Consider the following 20448-nt stretch of genomic DNA (forward strand, 5'->3'; position numbering starts at 1 on the left):
ATGGCTGTACTCCAATCGAACGAACTTCTATGAATGGGGCATTACCAATTAAACTTATTGCCGATAAAATTATTGTGCATTACTTCCCGGTCTTCCGTCATGTTTTGAAACTTTTCTTTTGGAGGTGTTTCTGTGACTATCTCTGTTAATTGATTTTTTATTCTGATATAGAAAACAAGAATGGAGAAATTATTATTTTCTCGTGGGAGTTATGAAACCTAATGTTTGTGTGTTTAGTCTTTTGCGATGTCCATTGTTTTTCATTGACTGTAATGCACTGTGGTTGTCCACTAAAAGCTGAGATGATTACTCCATGTTTACAAAAACCTCGGTAAGAACATACAAAGCCAAGTGATTATAGCAGCCACATGAGATACTGCAACATACTCTGTCTTTTGTAAATCTGGAAACACATTTTTGCTTGTGAGGTAGCCAGGCAACAGGTTTGCTAGTCAATATACTGACATAGCCCTTTATTGAATGGCTAGTATTGATATCTCCAGTTGTTAAATTATTAAATTTGACTGACATAGTTTCATTAATGAATGATTTATTGACAAGATATGAATTACATTGCCTGACAAAAAAATAAAAGCATCCAAAGACTTTGTCGGATGTCAGTGTAACTTTGTTCACACCCACAATGTTAGCAGGTATGTAAATGATTTAGATTTGTGAATTGTAATTCTCTGTGACAGGTAGAATGGCCACCAGAGTGCATTAGTCTTGTTATCAAGTCTGGTAGGGTATATGGAGGATGTAAAAGGTGTCAGATGTTGAACGATCAGTGTGGATGACACGGAGGTTCCTTGTAGTCATGTGACAGCATTGTTAGCAACTAAGAGAATTTGAAAGGTGCCTCTTTGTGGACTCTATTTGGCCGGCTGATCAAATCAGTCAATATCCAGATTTGTGGGTCATTCAGATGTGATGCTGGCCCAATGTTGGCATACTCATTGTCAAAGTTCTGGTCAACCATTTCTGATCACCACAAGGGACAATCACCATTATTGTCCACCACAAATATTATAGTCCTTTCACATTTGCACCTGCATCTGAGATCACGTCTATGCGTCTCACCTGAGAACAAGTAATGGACTCCCTCTGACATTCTGTGTCGTCCTGCACCATTGGACTAGGCAATAACTGTCCCATGCATAGGCTACCATTAAGATTCAACACATATGGTTACTTGTGAAGTGGTACTGTGATTTGGAAGCATGGAATGCTGATTAATGGAATTGCAGTGTGTTCAACAATGAATTGCAGTACTGAATTACCCTAGACAACCATTATCAAACAGTGTAGTGGCACCCTGGGTAAAGCTCCCATTATTCCAAAGTTTTGGAGAACCACTACCATGTTACTCCTGGCATCATGGTTTGAGGTGCCCTCGGGCATGACTTCAGACCACAGCTGGTGGTAATTGAGGAAACTTCGATGGCATCGTGCATCCTGGTGTGTTGCCTCCCACGTGACAGTCTCATAGTACCATTTTTCAACAGAACTGTGCTTGTCTACACATGGCAAGAATCTCACTAACCTGTCTGTGTCCAGGTACTCCTGTGGCCATAAAGATCCCCTGTTCTGTATCTGATAGTGTGTGGGATCAGCTTGGTCATCAACTCATGTGATGTAACAGTTTATTCTACCTCTTCCTTGTTATCACATGAAAGATCGTCATGCGAAAATGTTGTTTAGGTAGTTAGTATCTAGAGAACTCCAATGTCCATGTTTCGTGTTGATTTGTGTGCAGAGATGGTGTAAAGAGCATGGGCACAGGATCTCGGGAAAGCACGACAGAGATTGAGTGTCTCTTGCATTGTCAACACTGGGAGAAAGGGGTGCTGCCTACAATGTCAACACACAGAAACTATTGAACTAAGCTGAAGAGAAATGTCAATCTCTTCTGTGATGTTTCATTTCGAAAATATTGTTCTTATTGGTATGAGATCTGTTCACCCAATGTATGTAAATATTCCATAAAAGCTGCAAAAAAAACCAGTAGCAGTTCCTTAAAAGCAATTACGTCATTTCATAGCTTGTAGGTCGTAAAGCTCTCTTCTAACTCCTCTGCAGATGGAAACGAAGTCACACGTCAAGAAATTGTGGCACTGCACAGCAGGTCCATAGCTACAAGAAACTACAGGAAAGTGGCTGTGAAAAGACAGACTTATAAAAGCACATAAAAACGTCAAAGTGACAGATCATTAGTGAAGTTGTTGGTTCAGTTATAACACATAACTAGAGACTTTTAAGATTTCATTCCACTCCAGTTCCAATATACAGTATATCAAGGACCAGTTACTGGTTACACACTTTTACTTGGGCCCGGTGTGGAGGATGATGGGAACAAAAGCTAGTGAACAGCTCATAGCCTATTGGCTGCCGAGACAATTTCCACCTCCTTCCCCCAGAGCAGCCTACTTATAGCTTATAAAAGAAACAAACATGTAATGGATAAATGTATCACAGAAATGACATGGAAGTTCATGCATCTTTGCTTATTCTTGTAAATAATATTAATGATCACTACACACAACAGTACATATGGAACACTGTGTTTACAATAGATAGTTACTTATGTTGCAGACAATATTCTTATGTAACCTAATTAAAGCCATAGTAATGCAGATGGTTTGAAGTACCCAGTGTCTCCACCAAACAGTGTCACACCATAACCAGAGTCAAGTTCAAATCTGAAAGTAGCTTTGTCAGTGACGTACAGCACTTAGCACTGAAAGCACATTTAATAAGAAGAACATCACCAGCCAGAACAGAACTCAACTCCTGCATGGAGAGTGTTGTTATTTGTACAAACAGCAAACATTGCAGACTATGCAATCATTATGAACATACTAAATTTTGAGAACATTCCAGAAGTGATAAAGACTAAATGACAAATAATTGTTTATGCTTGGGTTTCAGCTGTCAACCCAGACAGCCAGGCAGCGGTTTTAACAGCTGTGCTGCATTGCAAGTACCACAACTCGCGCCAGTGTGATTGTTGTTCATATGTGAATTAATTTTCAATTTTCGCAAGTGGTGGAACCCTTTCAGCTTATCTATGCCTTATCGAAGGTTTAGAAATAATAATTGTGCTTTCAATTTATTGGTATAACTTTCTCTTTTTTATCAGGTATATGATGGGGCTCATTCCAACAAAGTGGGATTTGGGACTCTGTGATAAAGTAACTGCCTCAAGTTTTTGTCGTCGTCGTTTGCCTGTTGTTATGGTGAAGAACAAAATGTCTCAGAATATACGCATGGCAACTCAGTTTGTAGAACAAGGCCATGTAAGAGTTGGACCAGAAGTAGTAAAAGACCCTGCATTCCTTGTGACAAGGTAAAGATTGAATGTTTTGGAATTATTTCATGTTGTTTAACTTGCACTTGTTCTGCCATTGTTAGCTATATCACACAAAAAGTGTGCCCTTTTTTTTCTTGTAGCACAAGGAAATATGAGATCTGCTCCTTATGTGATATCTGTTATCATTTATAAACATAAGCTATCTTAATGTCATAAATGTGCTCAATTGAGAGATCACACTGTCACAGTGTTCAGTAACATTTTTCTTTTCCATGGCATCTTTTTTATGTATGAGTTATTTGTGATTCTGCTTCATGGTTGGCATTAGTTGACAGAAAATCCACAAAGAAGAGAACAAATTCTGGTAGTTTTATTTTGAACAATAGCTTCAGCTTGCTGAAACAACCCATTGGTGAGGAATCTCTTGCAGTTACAGAAGCAGGTACAATGTAGTAGACTTTTGATACTGTTCTGAGATGTAAAGCAACTAGAATATTGATAAAAGGAAGATTTCTGCTAGGTAACAATAATGAATGAGGTGTAGGTTTACATCTGGGGATTTTTGGTAGTGAGCACAAAAACATCAGCATATTCAAGCCAAGAATATATGATAGAAGAGCTAGAGGAACTGCAAAAGGAAAGTGATTTTGTGTGAGACTGGTTGCCGTCTTTGTAGGGACTGCATGATGTCTGCTGTAACTGGAACACGATTTACAGTCATAAATGGACTATTAATGTTCACTTTGTCAACATCGTTATTTTGACAGAGATGGAAGGCTAGTTAATGTGAGACAAATGATGATGCTGATGACTGCTGACATGACCCACATTTTGTTGATGCTGGTTAGGTTACACTATACATGGTGTGACGTGGTGCGCAGCTGAATGAGGTTGGGAATGAGATTGTTGTGCACTTACATTAAAATCTTTTTTTTTAATTATTATAAAGATAACCTTTTGCAAGCATTGATAGAGCAAATTGTGCTTGCACTCACACACACGTGTGCATGGACGTGTGCGTGCGCACACACACACACACAGGAGCTGGCTATACATTTCCTACCAGGTGCTTTGCTTGCTAACAGTTCCCAAGGTCACTGTAACTGGGAGATCAAGTGACAGTCCTCATTTGGAAAAACTCACAGGCATTCCAAAGTAAACAGATGAGAAGGGGCTAGTGTGTTCTGTGAATGCTACATTTAGGTTTAAGACAGTTGGGAGCTGTGTCAGTTTGAGGAAGACTTTGTTCAAGGCAGAATTAGTTAGTTTCAGTTTTCTGGTTTTATTTCCAGGTTTTTGGTTGTCTGGTATTAATTGCCTTGTTGAACAATGAAGCTATTTTTGTCGATTTGTTAAAAAATTGGCTTTAATTAATCTTTTCCGCAGAGGCAGCCAAGTTTATTAGAAACACTATTGGCGTCAACCATTTGCAGAATTTCAAGTGCACACTGTTATCTTCTGTGACATATGGCATTATGCCATAACAAAGAACTAAACATGAGATAATAGAGTGCTGGTACTTCAAGAAAATTTGCATTTAATACACTCTTCAAGTAAAATTATGCATTTTAGTATGGTTTACAAAATTCCGATGCTCTGGGTGTATCCTCTGATGTCCTGTTTCATTTGTGACGTAATGTAAGATCTCTTAACGCCGTATCTGTACGAAAGACAGGCTTCCTACATCGTCATAGCTGGCGCTCTCTGAGAACTGCTGAAACGAATTCTAACAGGTTGCGGGAAAATATTGCAATTGGTGGTTTGAAAAACGTTACTTTCAGAGGCATATCATTTTACGCAACATTAGTTATGTTACATTTATGAATGTGCTTTGAATTTCTTAAATCTTGATTTTCAGTTAAAGCTTAACACTTTGAATACAGGCCACTTAGAAGAATTTCGAGTCCAGGAGGCCAGACATTTATGCCATTACTTAAAATTTTACTGGCACATTTTTGTGATGTATCGAAGTGTAAAGCACGCAAGAAAGACAATATGTGAAAGCTTAGTGTTTCTTATAGCTACACTATGTACATTAATTTAAACCATTAACACTGGCCTTGGTGGCCGAGCGGTTCTAGGCGCTTCAGTCCGGAACCGCGCAACTGCTACAGTTGCAGGTTCGAATCCTGCCTCAGTCATGGATGTGTGTGATGTCCTTAGGTTAGTTAGGTTTAAGTAATTCTAAGTTCTAGGGGACTGATGACTTCAGTCTCATAGTTCTCAGAGCCATTTGAATTGTTTGAAACCATAACTTTTCCTGTTTGTGTGTTCTCGCTACTTAACAATGTTGCTGTAGGCTGACAACATTACGTGTCCTATACTCTGAATCACTAAATTTCTGAAAGACGAAAACGGAATTTCGGAAACTGTTTTTCACTGTCGTGTTTACGTGTTAAGGTCTGAAATGGATTTGCTAGCTCAGGTAACCACGGCACCTGGAAAACAGCAGATATAGTTTATGATTTAGTCAGCACAACCGATATTTCTCTTCAGTTCATGAGATGTAACCAGCTTCAGTCAAATATTTCTATTTATCTTTCACTGTACAATAAACCACTCCGTCAATATTAGCCGAAATTTTTAAAAACAACATGAAACCTGACAGCCCAAGCATGTTTCAATACCTGCTGCATTTACATTTTAGCAAAAATAGATTGTGGAACTGGAAAACCGGCATCCAGAAGCGGATTTCCAGAATCTATTTTAAAGTGTTTACGTGACCGCCCAGGAGCACTATTAGGAGATCGGTTTACGAAATCCGGTTTTGCGAGCCCCATGTAAATGTAATAAATATCTGGTATCTTTGGCTGGTGAGATCATGTGACTTGAGCTGTGATTGGCTTACAAAAGTGCATCGCTATCTCAATTTCAGTACTTTGGTAACTAACGTTCTATGTTTGGTAGAATTCTACTATATACTTTCGCAGTACAAAAATATGCAACATACATGTTGATGCAAATTAAAAATCCTTCCAAAAACGCGTTTTCTTTTGTCTGAGTTTCGTTTCCTAAAGTAGCGGGAGGTTCTCCGCCGGTGTATGAAACCGTAACCCTTCAAAGGATTGATAATTTTTACAATCGAGAGGGGAAGTATACTGTCACTTAACACGGAAAAAGCGTATTTTCGCCCAGGAGAAAATGTATTTTTTATCCGGGAAAAACCCAGGACTATTTTTTTATTTCTTGTCGACGTGTACACCCTAGTGTGGTTCCGAAGGAAGAGGTCCCTCCAGGTCATTCAGCGAAGTGGACAACATGGAAGGCCCTCTGCAGTCTACACTCTGGTACCCCAAAATGCAAGAGCAACCTGCAAAAGTGAGGCCTTTCTGTGCATCCAGTTGCTACCACCTGTTGTGCTGTGCAGGCTAACAACCATATACCACAATGTTCACATGCATCATGAAAGGCCAGATGAAGGCAACACCAAATGCACTCAAGGTAGCCAATTTCTGGTCAACCAATATATAAACTGATGTCAACGATCGATTTCCTTGTGTTGATTGTATACTTCATGCTTCTGACATGATAATAAATAAATCACTTATATTCTTTACTTTCCTGTAACTCTCATTGCAATCCCTAGACAGCCATACATGGTGAATATTACCTTAAGAATGACTGAACAGATGCACTGTGTCATCACAAGTTGGCTCACATAGTTGTTGAAATTTTGTAAAGGGATCAAAACTTTTAACTGCTAATGAACAATTAAATTTTAATCTTTTGTAGGAGGCTTGTTAATAAAACTAATAGCTATTAATTAGCGGATATACAATTTTTTTAATAGTGGATGGAGTTCCTTCTTTGAATTGAATAACCCGTTTCATATATACAGTTATCTCCTCATCAATTGGGTTAATACAATCTTAAGACTGCATGCATAACTTAAAATCATGGATACAGGTAATCCAAAATACACCAGTTTCTACAGAAATGTACTTTACTGTGTTTACGAATCATGCTACATGTGACATTGGAAAGCGCATACTGCATTATGTATACATTGCTCACTGCAAGCTGACAGATGAATTACAAACAGTGAGAGACTTCAAGAAGAGAAGAAAAAAAAAGCTGTTACATTGTATAACCAAAGCTGTCGCTGAACTTGGACTGCTATCAGGCAAGAGCCAAAGACACAGGTTTTCATACCTCTTGTTTTCTGCTTAATTTCAAGAAATCCTGGTCTGATTTTTCTATCTGTGTATTTTATTCACCTTTTTCCTGGTGATTGTTCTCGTTTTCTTTAGAGTTAAAAATTGGTGTAGACAAAACAAATTTTGCCCTGAATATTCTAAAAGGGATGAACACATTTCATTGTCTCGCTGGTAATGGTTTTTTTGGACCACCTCCTCTTTCTTCTCATTCTCTATTGAAGATGCTTTTTACCACGTAATATGTATTGCTTAGCAACTCACATCTCTGTTCGACAACATCAGTAGTTAACCTCCCACAGGTGTGTTTGTCATATGTATCTTCGTTTGTCATTTGTATCTTCAAAACCAAAAATTTGTTTCCCAGGATTGGTCAGATGAATTGCAGCATCCCATTCCTCACATAACCTTCAAAAACAGTTTCAGCAAAATGTATTGCAATTTTCTTTCACGAGCAAGCTATTTTTGTTATCTGCATGTTGTCCAAAGCCTTATAAATACCATGGACTGCATCAGTCTCATTCAGGGATTTCAAGTAACTGAGTATGTCTGAACCTTCTCGCACAGGTTTCATGAGGTTCTACCAGTAGCGTTGTTTCAGAACCACAATCACTCCTTTGTCCATGATTATATGAGTGATTTACTGCAACGTAGAAGATATCTCATAGAAATTATTCACTCACTTAGAACAATAACATTTTGTACAGCATGACAAGGTATGCTGTTCAGTAAAAGAAAAGCTCTTTCAGGTAACCATTTGTGCTCCAGAATACATATCCGCAGGAACCAACAGAATGTAACCATATTTTGAAAATAGCGCCAGGCTTCTTTCTTATGGTTATTCCTGAAATTCGAGGAAACTATAATAGGTATAGATGTACTACCTAAAATGACACACACATTTTTTGTATGTCCTTTTAGGGTAGTACATCTATATACTAAGTGATCAAAAGTATCCGGACACCCCAAAAAAACATAGGTTTTTCATATTTGGTGCATTGTGATGCCACCTACTGACAGGTACTCCATACCAGCGATCTCAGTAGTCATTAGACATCATGAAAGAGCAGCATGGGGCGTTCTGTGGAACTCATGGACTTCGAACATCGTCAGGTGGTTGGGTGTCACTTGGGTCATACGTGTGTATGTGAGATTTCCACACTGCTAAACATTCCTGGGTTCACTGTTTCCGATGGGATAGTGAAGTGGAAACATGAAGGCACTTGTGCAGCACAAAAGCGTACAGGCTGACCTCATCTGTTGAACGATAGAGACTGCTGACAGTTGAAGAGGGTCGTAGTGTGTAATAGGCAGACATCTGTCCAAACCATTACACAGGAATTCCAAACTGCATCAGGATCCACTGCAAATACTATGACAGTTCGGTGGAAGGTGAGAAAACTTGGATTTTATGGTCGAGTGGCTGTTTATAAGCCACACATCACCTTGGTAAATGCCAAACTACACTTCACTTAGTGTAAGGAACGTAAACATTGGACGATTGTACAGTGGAAAAATGTTGTGTGGAGTGACAAATCATGGTACCCAATGTGGCGATCCAATGGCAGGGTGTGGGTATGGCGAATGCCCGGTGAACGTCATCTACCAGCATGCATAGTGCCAACAGTAAAATTCGGAGGCGGTGGTGTTATGGTGTGGTCGTGTTTTTCATGAAGGCGGCTTGCAAGCCTTGTTGTTTGCGTGGCACTATCACAGCATAAGCCTACATTGCTGTTTTAAGCACCTTCTTGCTTCCCACTGTTGAAGAGCAATTCAGGGACGGCAATTGCATCTTTCAACATGATCGAGCACCTGTTCGTAATGCATGGCCTGTGGCAGAGTGGTTACATGACAATAACATCCCTGTAATGGACTGGCCTGCACAGAGTCCTGATCTGAATCTTATTGCACACCTTTGGAATGTTTAGGAACACCAATTCCGTGCCATGCCTCACCTACTGACATCGATACCTCTTCTCAGTGCAGCACTCCATAAAGAATAGATTGCCATTGCCCAAAAAACCTTCCAACGCCTGATTTAACGTACATCTACGAGAGTGGAAGCTGTCATCAGGGCTAAGGGAGGGCCAACACCATACTGAATTCCAGGATTACCAATGGAGGAGGGCACCACAAACTTGTCATTTTCGGCCAGGTGTCCGCATACGTTTGAATACGTAGTGTACCTATTACAGTTAAGTTGAATTTCAGGTATAATTTTCAATATTTGAAACTGTAGTTTGTCATTAAATACACACATTTGTTTCTCATGCTTTTTATAAAGTTTTAAATTTGTTGTTCCTATGAATGTGTACAGTTTTTTTCAATTTCCCAGTAACTTATGGCTTTAATTTGTGTTATGAACTTGAATTCTTGAATTTGTGGAGAAAAGAACAGTTCGTCTTTCTTTATTCTTTGCTAGGCTTATGTCCAGTAGCCCAGACTTTAGCCCAAGAGTCTGAAGTTCGTGTGGGCATGTCCTTCTGGTACTATCAAATTTTGTCAGCGTTTTAAATCTGTTTTGAAGAAAAATGTTCTGTTTGATGCAACCAAAGATTTCATCTCAAGAAGTAGCAGCTGTTTCTTTATTAATACTATGTATTTTGCCCTAAAGAGCAATTTCTCGAATCCCGTAGTGGTGTTTAAATCGAATCAGCCGTTCTGCTGAAGCATTAAAATTTCCTTTAATCATCAGAGTTTAATGGTATTCTCTAGCTTTTTCTATTAACATTGGATCTGATTGTGGAAATCCTTTGGCTAGAACCACAAGTGCAGTGTTCCGTATTGTTTCACACCAGATGAAGTTTTTGGGCTCTTGCTTGGTGACAGTTCAGCTTGACTGTGAGCTTTTGTTGTAAAATTTAACAGTCTTTTGTAATTCTTCTCAGTCTCTAATTGTTTGTATCTTTATCCCAAAATTCTGAGAAAGTTTTACTGTAGATTTGCTCTTTTCCAACTTATCTATAATTTCTAATTTATTTCTCATCATTAAAATGCCACTCCTATATTTATCAATCATCTTCCTAGCACATGTAAACTGTATTTAAATTAAGCAACAAAAAGAAATGTGATGTAGTGTAACACTGTCAATGATCAGTTTTAGAATGTACTGTGTTATTGAGATCTGTTGGCGATGAGAAAAGTATGACACTGCATGTGTGCCTTCTAGTGAGTCTAAACTATGCTTTTATGTCAATCCTCATGTTCTCATGGTTACGCAAGCATTTGTAACATTCCCCTGTGAGTGTAGATTTTCATTTATCAGACATACTTTGCATACAGTTCAAGAATATGCCATGCACATGCACTGCATTCAGGGAATCCGCTCTCTGCCCTAAGGGAACATCCATGTTTTTACATACATGATCCTTCTGAGAATTGTTTTCAGGGAAGCCACTGAAATAAGTTTGGTGACTGATTTAATTTATAGTGGTTATGGTTTGAGTCTTGATAAAATGTGGAATCCAGCCATAATTTGTGACACAGCTACCATTACGGAGGGTGTCATAGCAGTACATACTCTACACCCATTTCCTGTTTCTTTCTCTATAACCTTTATTACACACTTGCACAATTAGTTCACCTTAAATTAAACAAGGTGTACTGCAGTCTTTGAGTCTTATTTTGAAGATAAGTGAAAGGTTTAGAACCAAAATATTAGCTGAAGACAAAGTTTGGTTGTGACATATTCACACAGTTGTATGGATCAAGTGTATTTTCATATTTATGAATGCAATGCAACTGTTCTCTAGTAACTGTCCTAGAAGAAAACAAATCATTTTTTGTATTGTCAGCTTGGAGTTTGCAGAAATTATTGACCTTTAGTTCCTAGGGTGAGGGTTGGCAAATCCAGAGACAGGAAATCAGCTGTTAGGTGTTATGTCTCCGCATACAGCTGAAAATGAAATGTGGAAACATGGATCTTATTGTGGTGTGGCTGGCCCGTCTCGTGAAATAGATAGCCATGCTATAGGTGCAACAGCATCAGAGGGATATCTGTGGAGAGGTCAGACTGTCATATGGTTCCTGGGAGGGGCAGCAGCCTTTTCATTAGCTGCAGGGAAAACAGTGTGGGGGATTGATATGGGCTTGTAACTTTGGCCAACTAGACCTTGCTGTGCTGGAAACACAAACAGCCAAGAGCAGGGAGAAATTACAGCTGTTGTATTTCCTGAGGACAAGTACCTCAGAAGTGTGGGTTAATGATGATGGCATTCTCTTGGGTAAAATATTCTGGAGATTAAATAGTCCTCCATTCAGGTCTTTGGGAGGGGACTCCTCAAGAGGGCGAAGGCATCAGGAAAGACTGATTTGTCTTTCTGTGGGCTGGAGTATGAAATGTTTTTCCCCTTAATTGGGTAAGTGCAGTGATAAGAATAACAGGATTCAAATGTTTTTTACTCCAGTCTTTGATTACAATATAAATTCCTTCGACAATGACTGTTTTCAGTCAGTAATGACCATTGCCAGATCTGTTCTACACCATGTCCTAATGTGATAAAGCCATAATGGCATCATTCAGCCATCCAGATTTACTTTTTCCATGATTTCCCTAAGTTATTCCACACAAATGCTGGAATGGTTTCTTTGAAAAGATGCAGCCAGTTGCCTTCCCCATCCTTGACCCCATCTTAGCTTGTGCTTCATCTGCAATGACCTGAATGTCTTTGGAGTGTTACACCCTAATCTTTCTTCCTTTGGCTGATAGGAGACACTAGACATCAAACAATTGTCAATTTGGTTATGAGGGAAAGAGTGTGTGTGTGTGTGTGTGTGTGTGTGTGTGTGTGTGTGTGTGTGTGTGTGTGTGTGTGTGTGTGCGCGCGTGCGTGCGTGTGTGCGTGCGTGTGTGCGTGCGCGCGCGCGCTATAGTCACAGAATCAAATGTGTGTAGATTGCAGTAGCTATGCATATGTGAAGAGGCTTGCACAGGATATATTGGTGTGGAGAGTGTATCAAACCAATCTTCATACTGAAGTTTGCAGTGAAATGAAATCATTGCTAAAATACCGGGTGATCAAAAAGTCAATATAAATTTGAAAACTGAGTAAATCACGGAATAATGTAGATGGAGAGGTAAAAATTGACACAAATGCTTGGAATGACATGGGGTTTTATTAGAACCAAAAAAATACAAGCGTTCAAAAAATGTCTGGCAGATGGCGCTTCATCTGATCAGAATAGCAATAATTAGCATAATAAAGTAAGACAAAGCAAAGATGATGATCCTTACAGGAAATGTTCAATGTGTCCACCATCATTCCTCAACAATAGCTGTAGTCGAGGAATAATGTTGTGAACAGCACTGTAAAGCATGTCCGGAGTCATGGTGAGGCATTGGCGTCGGATGTTGTCTTTCAGCATCCCTAGAGATGTCGGTCGATCACGATACACTTGCGACTTCAGGTAACCCCAAAGCCAATAATCGCATGGACTGAGGTCTGCGGACCTGGGAGGCCAAGCATGACGAAAGTGGCAGCTAAGCACACGATCACCACCCAATGACGTGCGCAAGAGATCTTTCACCCATCCAGCAATACTTTTTTTTCCCCCTAATAAAACCCCATGTCATTCCAAGCAAGTGTGTCAATTTTTACCTCTCTACATTATTCCGTGGTTTATTAAGTTTTCAAATTTATACTGACTTTTTGATCACCCGGTATTTCAGTTATGCCCAACTTGGGATTGGGATATGAATCTTCTAGCAGTGAAACAAGTGTCAGATGCATAATAGTGTATTCTAAACTTTTTTTATTTTTTAAAAAATAGCTGTGTGTGCACTCTTAATCCTCAAATTAGAATGATTTAAATGGACAGTGATTAAGACACTATTTGGTAAGAAGATGGTTCTGTGTTAAGATATCATGAGTTATGTTTTGTACAAATTCTGTAAATCAGTTCTTTAAATGATAGGATAATGCCTTTTCACTTCCTTTTCTAATGTAAACTTGTACTCCAACTACAAACCAGGTGAGGTAGCAAAGTGCTTAAGACACTAGACTCTCATTAGAAAGAGCGCTTGTCAAATCCCCATCCCTTCATCTTTATTAGTATTTTTTATGGTTTCCTAGATCATTTAAGGTAAATGACAGGATGGTCTCATTGAAAAAGACATGACTGATTTTCTTCCCTATCGATGCTTGTGTCCCGTCTTTAGTGATCGTCTTGTTAGTGAGATGTTTGATCCTAGCCATCCTTTTATCACCTCCATTGATGTAGAAGTCTCCTCCCTGCATTTTCTGTCTCCCGTCTTTTTTTTTAAACTATTGGTGAAATCATTAACAACATTCACCTCCTTTATTGAAATGGTTAAATTGAGATTACACAGTGGCACACTCTAGGAGAAAAGATAAAGAAAAGTTTTCATCACTGCAGTTTCTTTTGGAAATTGATGAGAGAATGCAGTATATTGCTCTTTTCCTCCATATAATGAACCAGTTCTTGAACTGCATTGCAAAAGTGTTGGCATCTAATGAAGTGTTGCCATATGACAAATTTTATGGGGAACTGGTCATTAGTTTGGGATCAGATGGTGAATGCTTTTTGAAACCAGTCTATGTATTGTAGTTAATTCACCTGTGACTAAAGTGGTGCAATTCAACACATAACACATACTTATTAAAATCATTATGCATATTCAATTATAACTCTGGCACATGACATCTACATTTGAGTCAGAGTGAAGGCAAACCAGCTGCACTGTGAGAAAAGTAGAAAGTCAGATACATTGTTGCCACTATTAACTGTAAAGTGAAGGATTATACTGTCCTTCAAACAGAATTTTGTGAATTAAAGACCACTGTCTAGACAATGTTGCTATCCAATTTGAAGTTTTGTGACAAATAATAACTGGACTTGGTCCTGGCCATTTGGCTACAAGATGAAATGTTCTTGCCACTTGAACTATTCAAATAATCCTTACTGCCAAACTCAAAGCTGCAATCTGGGAGTATGGCTCCCCTTGTTTACAAACTCTATAGAGGCTGTCCTTTTTGTATTACTGAACTTAATCTTGTGCACTTGAGTGTGTGCTGCAGTGAATTTTCTTGGTAGATTAAAACTGGGTGCTGGGTTCAGACTGAAACCTGGGGAATAGGTCTTCGTGGGCAGTGCTATTACAAACTGAGCTATTCAGACCTACCTTAACACTTCAGTCTAGCAGTCACTTTCTGAATTACTCCTAGTGCTGATGGACCAGCACCCGCAGTGGAAAAGGTATGTTGGAGAGTGGTTTAGTGGCTTAGCTGCAACCTATGAATGTTTTCATAATGAATCTTCACTCTGCAGTGACCTGTACACTGTTATAAAACTTCTTGAGAAATTAAAAACATGTGTTGGGCAAACACTGATCTTTGCTTCGTATGAGCAACACTAGTAAGAACACAGTTACCTGTTATTCTGGTGAGTGCAAGGTGGTGTCTCCCAAGAGAGAGGTAGAAGGAAAACTTAAAGAAGACTAGGGTTCTTACCTCATTCTACACAATCGACGATAGGAAGCAGTATGGGCTGCAGGTAGTGCTCTGACGATGGCTCAGCTGCAAGTTGAAAGTATTTCAGAGTATGAAACTTGGTGTAAATATCAAGGAAGTAGTTGGAAAATAAAAGTCCTACTGGATTCATGATAATGGGATTCTACTCCACTCACTACTTTAGTTCTGAATTCGTGCTGATACAAGTCTGTTAACTATTTTTCAGAATCTATTTCATCAGCAACAATGGAATGTCAGTGTTAACAAACTGACCTAGGTTCAAGACTGGGAGATGAGCAACACAGTAGTAGTGTCTCCTTACCACCACAAACCTGTTCTCCCATGGGTTACAGATGGACCAGTCTCCCACTCAAACCTTCCTGATTTCAAGGATCTAGGAGAGAAAAACCACAGTAGATACAACAATGAAAAATGTACCACATTGTAGAGCATCTCAAAGAATTTATATTCCCATGTCAGAAGTGCCAAGTATCGTCGCCAGAGTGCAGCATGGTCCCATGAAGTGAAAACGGCAGCTCCAAAGCAGCGAGCACAAGCAGTAGTTTGGTTTTGCAGAAACAAAATTACTGATTACTGTGCAAAGAAATTATCATTGTATGTATGAATGTCATCCACCTGATCAATGGTATAGGAAGTTTCTGGCAACAGGAAGTGTTCTGAAACATTCTGGCGGTGCACATTATGGAGTTTCAGAAGAGACAGTGGAGGACATCAGACAAAATTTTCTCTGGAGCTCACATAAGTCAATTTGTCAAGAATCTAGGCAACTTGATGTACCTCAATCAACATTGCATCGTGTAGTTCACTGGCGTCTTCGTATATGTGCTTACAAATAAATTCTGCAACATCTGACCCCGAACAACGAACAACACTGACAACAATTTGCTGCAGCATATTGGTATGGATGCCAGCTTCCTGGAAAGATGTTTATTCTCAGATGAGGCAACCTTTCACCCATCAGGAAGGGTTAATAGGCATAACGTTCAGATTTGAGGTTCACAAAATTTGCACGTTGTCATTGAACATGTTCATGATAGCCCTAAACTAAACTTCTGGTGCGGGCTACTGCACAACAGGATTGTTGGACTATTCTTCTTTGCGGAACAAACACTGAATGGGTCAGTGTATCTGGACATGTTGGAGCAGTTTGTGTACCCTCAGATACAAGACTTACAACCCAACATCATTTTTCAACAAAATGGGGCTCCGCTGCATTGGTCAATGGCTGTTAGCAAGTTCCAGGATAGGAAATTTCCCGATTGTTGGGTCGAACATGAAAGACCCATTGTCTGGTCACCACATTCACTCGATATTACTTGCTGCCTGATTTTTTCATGTGGGGATTCATGAAGAACCACGTGTATGCAACCGAAGTGGATGATATTCCTACATTGTGATATCGTGTCACTAATGCAATTGCAACAATAACAGAGGAAATGTTACAAAGAACTTAGCAAGAAATTGAATATAGACTCAGTATTCTTCATGCTACAAATGGTTCACATGTAGAGGTGTATCAATGATAAATAAACAAATAAATAAATAAATAAATTCTTGTTCATAAAGGTCATTTTCTTGGACCATTCCATATTAGGAAGCTTCTAGATCATCATCTCTGATGTTTCTCTGTGCTTGGTGCAGCTGAAGTTACATAAGCAGTGCAAGCCTCCCTTCATCTATGTATACAAGCACTATTTGTTACTCGATGTCAGTATATTGGCTGGTTGGGCTGCTTGTTCAAATGATGCCACAACCTCTGACTGACTATTGTTTGTAGACTATCCTTAGAGGCTATAAAATTTTTCTTGTCATATTATTAGTGTCTTCAGAATATCCTTTCATTTATTTAAATTCCTTTTGCATAGTACCTCCTATCATGATTATCAGTTCTGTAGTTCACATAATTATCAATTCTACGGTAACCTTACATAACACTTTGTAGGTAGTGAGATCATAGGATAATACATCTGATCTTTACTATGACATTTGTATTACTTTAATGATTACATTTGACACTTATTCAGTTTTCTTTCTGATTAATATCTCACACACACACACACACACACACACGCACACACAATTAGTTACATGCAAAATTGTCTGAACATGTATCTAAACAGTTGTGGGTTTCTTATTTATTGGTGGACAGTACATTATCTGGGAGAGGTGTTTGCTTGACTGATCTTAATTCATACTCCAACAATTCGTTCTCACTGCCTATTTCAAGTCAGTGAGAGGCGTATATTTAACAATTTATCTGGGGAAACGTGTGTTATTTGTTGCACAGATTCTCCTGTTTACAGTGTTATTCGATACACATATTCTAGAATAACAGTCTTGGCTCATTGTTTTACACATACTTTTACCACAATTCCTACAGTAATTGCAGTACATATGTGAAGAAAAAACGATCACTATTATTATTATTATTATTTTTTTATTATTATTATTATATGTACAATAAGAGATTTATAGAATCCCCATACAGAATACTCACTAATGGGCCATCCTTCCAACATCCTCTTTGCTGATACTCAATTTCATTTTGTAATTTAGTGATCTTATGCCCTGCAACCTTCAAATTATCCGACTGCTGAACCATGTACTCTAAAAGTAATAGCACTGGTATATCTGATTTTTCTGTTTCTCGTCCTCAATTACATAGCAGTCTGCTGCTATGTTTAATGCTGGTGCTTTATTCTCATTACTTACATTCGTACAAATCATGTGTTTGGATTGCAACATAAAGTTAACCCTTCATCTTTGGGAATTACAAATAGCCCTTCATTGTTCTATATCTGTATCCAAATACTTTCTTCCAATACCATATATTTAGATTGCAATCCCTACGTATTTTTGTCACTGGCTGTATCATGCATGCTTCGCATTTTTCAATAGTCTTAAGTTGACATGAGTACAAAATTTTGTTTGTAAATTTGACACTTAGTTGTGTCACTCTTAGAGATTAATTTGTCACTGGATAGTGGCACTTACTGTCTCTTGGCTTCATCAGTCATTAGATATTCCTTTTATGAAGCAATAAGTAAGCATTTGTTTTGTTTTGTTTTGTTGAATTCAGCTGATAATGGCCATATTTTATAGAAGGTGTATTCATTGCTATCTACTAATGCCACATTTAATACATAACTTAGAATTCTGCCAGCTAAAAATACATCTAAGGGTATAGTACATAGTAGTTGGTAGCCCTGGTAGCCTGTACAGGGTTGTTTAAGTTGTTTATGACAACCCTTTCTGTGTGTTTGCTATTGCCATGACCAATAAATCATATTCCCTTTTTATTTAATTGGATAGATAAAAAATCTACTCACCAAGCAGTGGCAGAACACACACACAAAAGATTGTTGTGATTGGCAATCTTTTGGAGCCAGTGGCACCTCTTTCAGCAGAAGGGCTGAAAGGAAAGGAAGAAGGGTGAAGAAAAAGTACTGGTGAGGTCTAGCAAGAGGGGTAGATTTTGGGAAAGTCACCCAGAACTGCAGGTCAGGGGAGACTTACCAAACAGGATGAGAAAGAATGACTGATTGTTGGGGACTGCATCAGAGGAGATTTGAAAACCTGAGAGCTTAAAAGTAGAAGACAGGTAATATGCAAGACAGAGATTACTACTAAAATATTGTGCATGAGTTAATAAGAGTGAGAAGCTAAGTGCATTGTATGTAACTGAGGTGGGAGGGGGCAGTGAAAAATAGACGGGAAGGACAATGAAAGATGTAGAAAATTGAAACGGAGTGAAGCAAAGAGTAGTTAGAGTGAAGAAAAGCTGAGATAGAAGAAATTAATGTAAATTAAGGCCAGGTGGGTGGCGAGAACCGAGGACATATTGTAGTGCTTATTCCCACCTGGAGAGTTCTGAGAAACTGGTAGCTGGGGAATGAATTCAGATGGCACATGTGGTGAAACAGGTGCCAGGTCATGAATGTCATGTTGTAGAGCATGATCTGCAACAGGATATTGCATGTTGCCAGTATACACCCTCTGCCATTGCCCATTCACCCTAACTGATACTTTGATGGTAGTTATAAGGTGGGTAGTTCGTTTTGTTGCCTGGATGATGATGACACGAATATTTTGTCAGGATTTGTAAGCAATGGGTCCTTGAGGTACGGCAATATGCGAACTCGAGAAGTGAGTTTAAACAGTTTTATTAACAAAGGCGGATTATAAAACACACACGCTACACGCACCCATCATCACTGTGTCTGATATCCTAACACCAGCTAATTATGGCTGTATTAAAAGGCTCCATGGTGAGCTACGAAAAGAGAGGTATTCGCGCCAAAGGCCACACTAGTTAATACTACGTGCTGCGGACGGCGGCCAGTCGTGTACTCCCCGCCACAGTGCAGCCGGATGCGCATCTACTGACCAAGCAAATTGTCAGCATTCCGGACAGGACGGCTGGCGAGTGCATGTTAACATACCGCGCAGCTGCATGCAATCTGTAGGCCCTTACATCATTCTCCCCAGAGAAAAATAGCAGCCATAGGTGGCTCAAAATGACCTCCTGGGCGTTATGAATCTATTTCGCCATTTGTGGCATCAGAAAGGTTTGCAACATCTATTTCATTTGCAGACACAATAACGCTCAGTACAGAGAAGTGTGCCTTCAAGATGACAGTTTCATACATGACAAATGCTGTTGACAAAAGCAATAAAAACACACTACTGACAATCTAGTATGCATTAACATTACTGGATGAATCAAATGACTTAATTCTATTTGCTGCTTCAATGAAATTTAACTCATTACTGGAAGAGATTACTTTTTCATGGATGTCCTTAATTAAATTGTCTTCAGAAAAACTTGATAAGGAATGCTTTCCATATGTTGTATGTATGAATCATTGTAATAAACAGGTAACTTTCTAGTTAATGGCAAATGTCCAGCTGCATAAAATGTAATTGACAACACACTAGGCCTTTCCAATAGTTCTCATGATAAATCACAACGTGTGACATTCAAGATTAATCCACTATTGTTCAATTTTAGTGTAAAGGGCAGGTCAGGTGTGTCACAGTTTTTACATGTAAATGTGACATCAAGGGTGAAGTTAAATGAGAAAATTATACCCTCATAACATCGTTTAAGAAATGGATGATAAAGATGCGTTAAAATTCTAGGGCAATCATCTCTTGGTGGATGATTCATAAACAATTCTTTCTCACAGCTACACACTCTACTGTCCAAGAATACTGCTGATTCAGGGCAAATTAACTTATGACTGCGTTTACACATATGCAAATCATTTTCATTTAGGCACACAAAATATCTTCGATCCTTACTGATCAGTAGATAATCATTCAGTACATACATTACATGAATACCTGCCTGTCTCTATTTCACAGGGTAAGTATAAATCTTATACATTTCAAAATTATGCTTTGATCTAGCAATGAGAATAGAAACAATAACAGTTAGTTCATCTTCAATCATTAAGGAGTGTGTGGTTTATAACTTATCGTAAGCATATAA

At 38.8% G+C, this 20448-nt stretch overlaps 1 protein-coding gene across 2 annotated transcripts in view; it reads left to right on the top strand.

The window, feature by feature from the left end:
- The window catches only part of LOC126330054 (U3 small nucleolar ribonucleoprotein protein IMP3), a 98290-nt gene that overhangs the window by 28567 nt on the left and 49275 nt on the right, over window positions 1-20448 (top strand). For both annotated transcript variants that reach the window (XM_049996306.1, XM_049996297.1), the window contains exon 3: window positions 3140-3346. In XM_049996306.1, coding sequence (XP_049852263.1) covers window positions 3140-3346 — 207 coding nt within the window. The remainder of the gene's footprint in view (window positions 1-3139; window positions 3347-20448) is intronic.

This window comes from Schistocerca gregaria, chromosome 2 (assembly GCF_023897955.1).
Source record: "Schistocerca gregaria isolate iqSchGreg1 chromosome 2, iqSchGreg1.2, whole genome shotgun sequence".
Classification (NCBI taxonomy): Eukaryota; Metazoa; Arthropoda; class Insecta; order Orthoptera; family Acrididae; genus Schistocerca; species Schistocerca gregaria.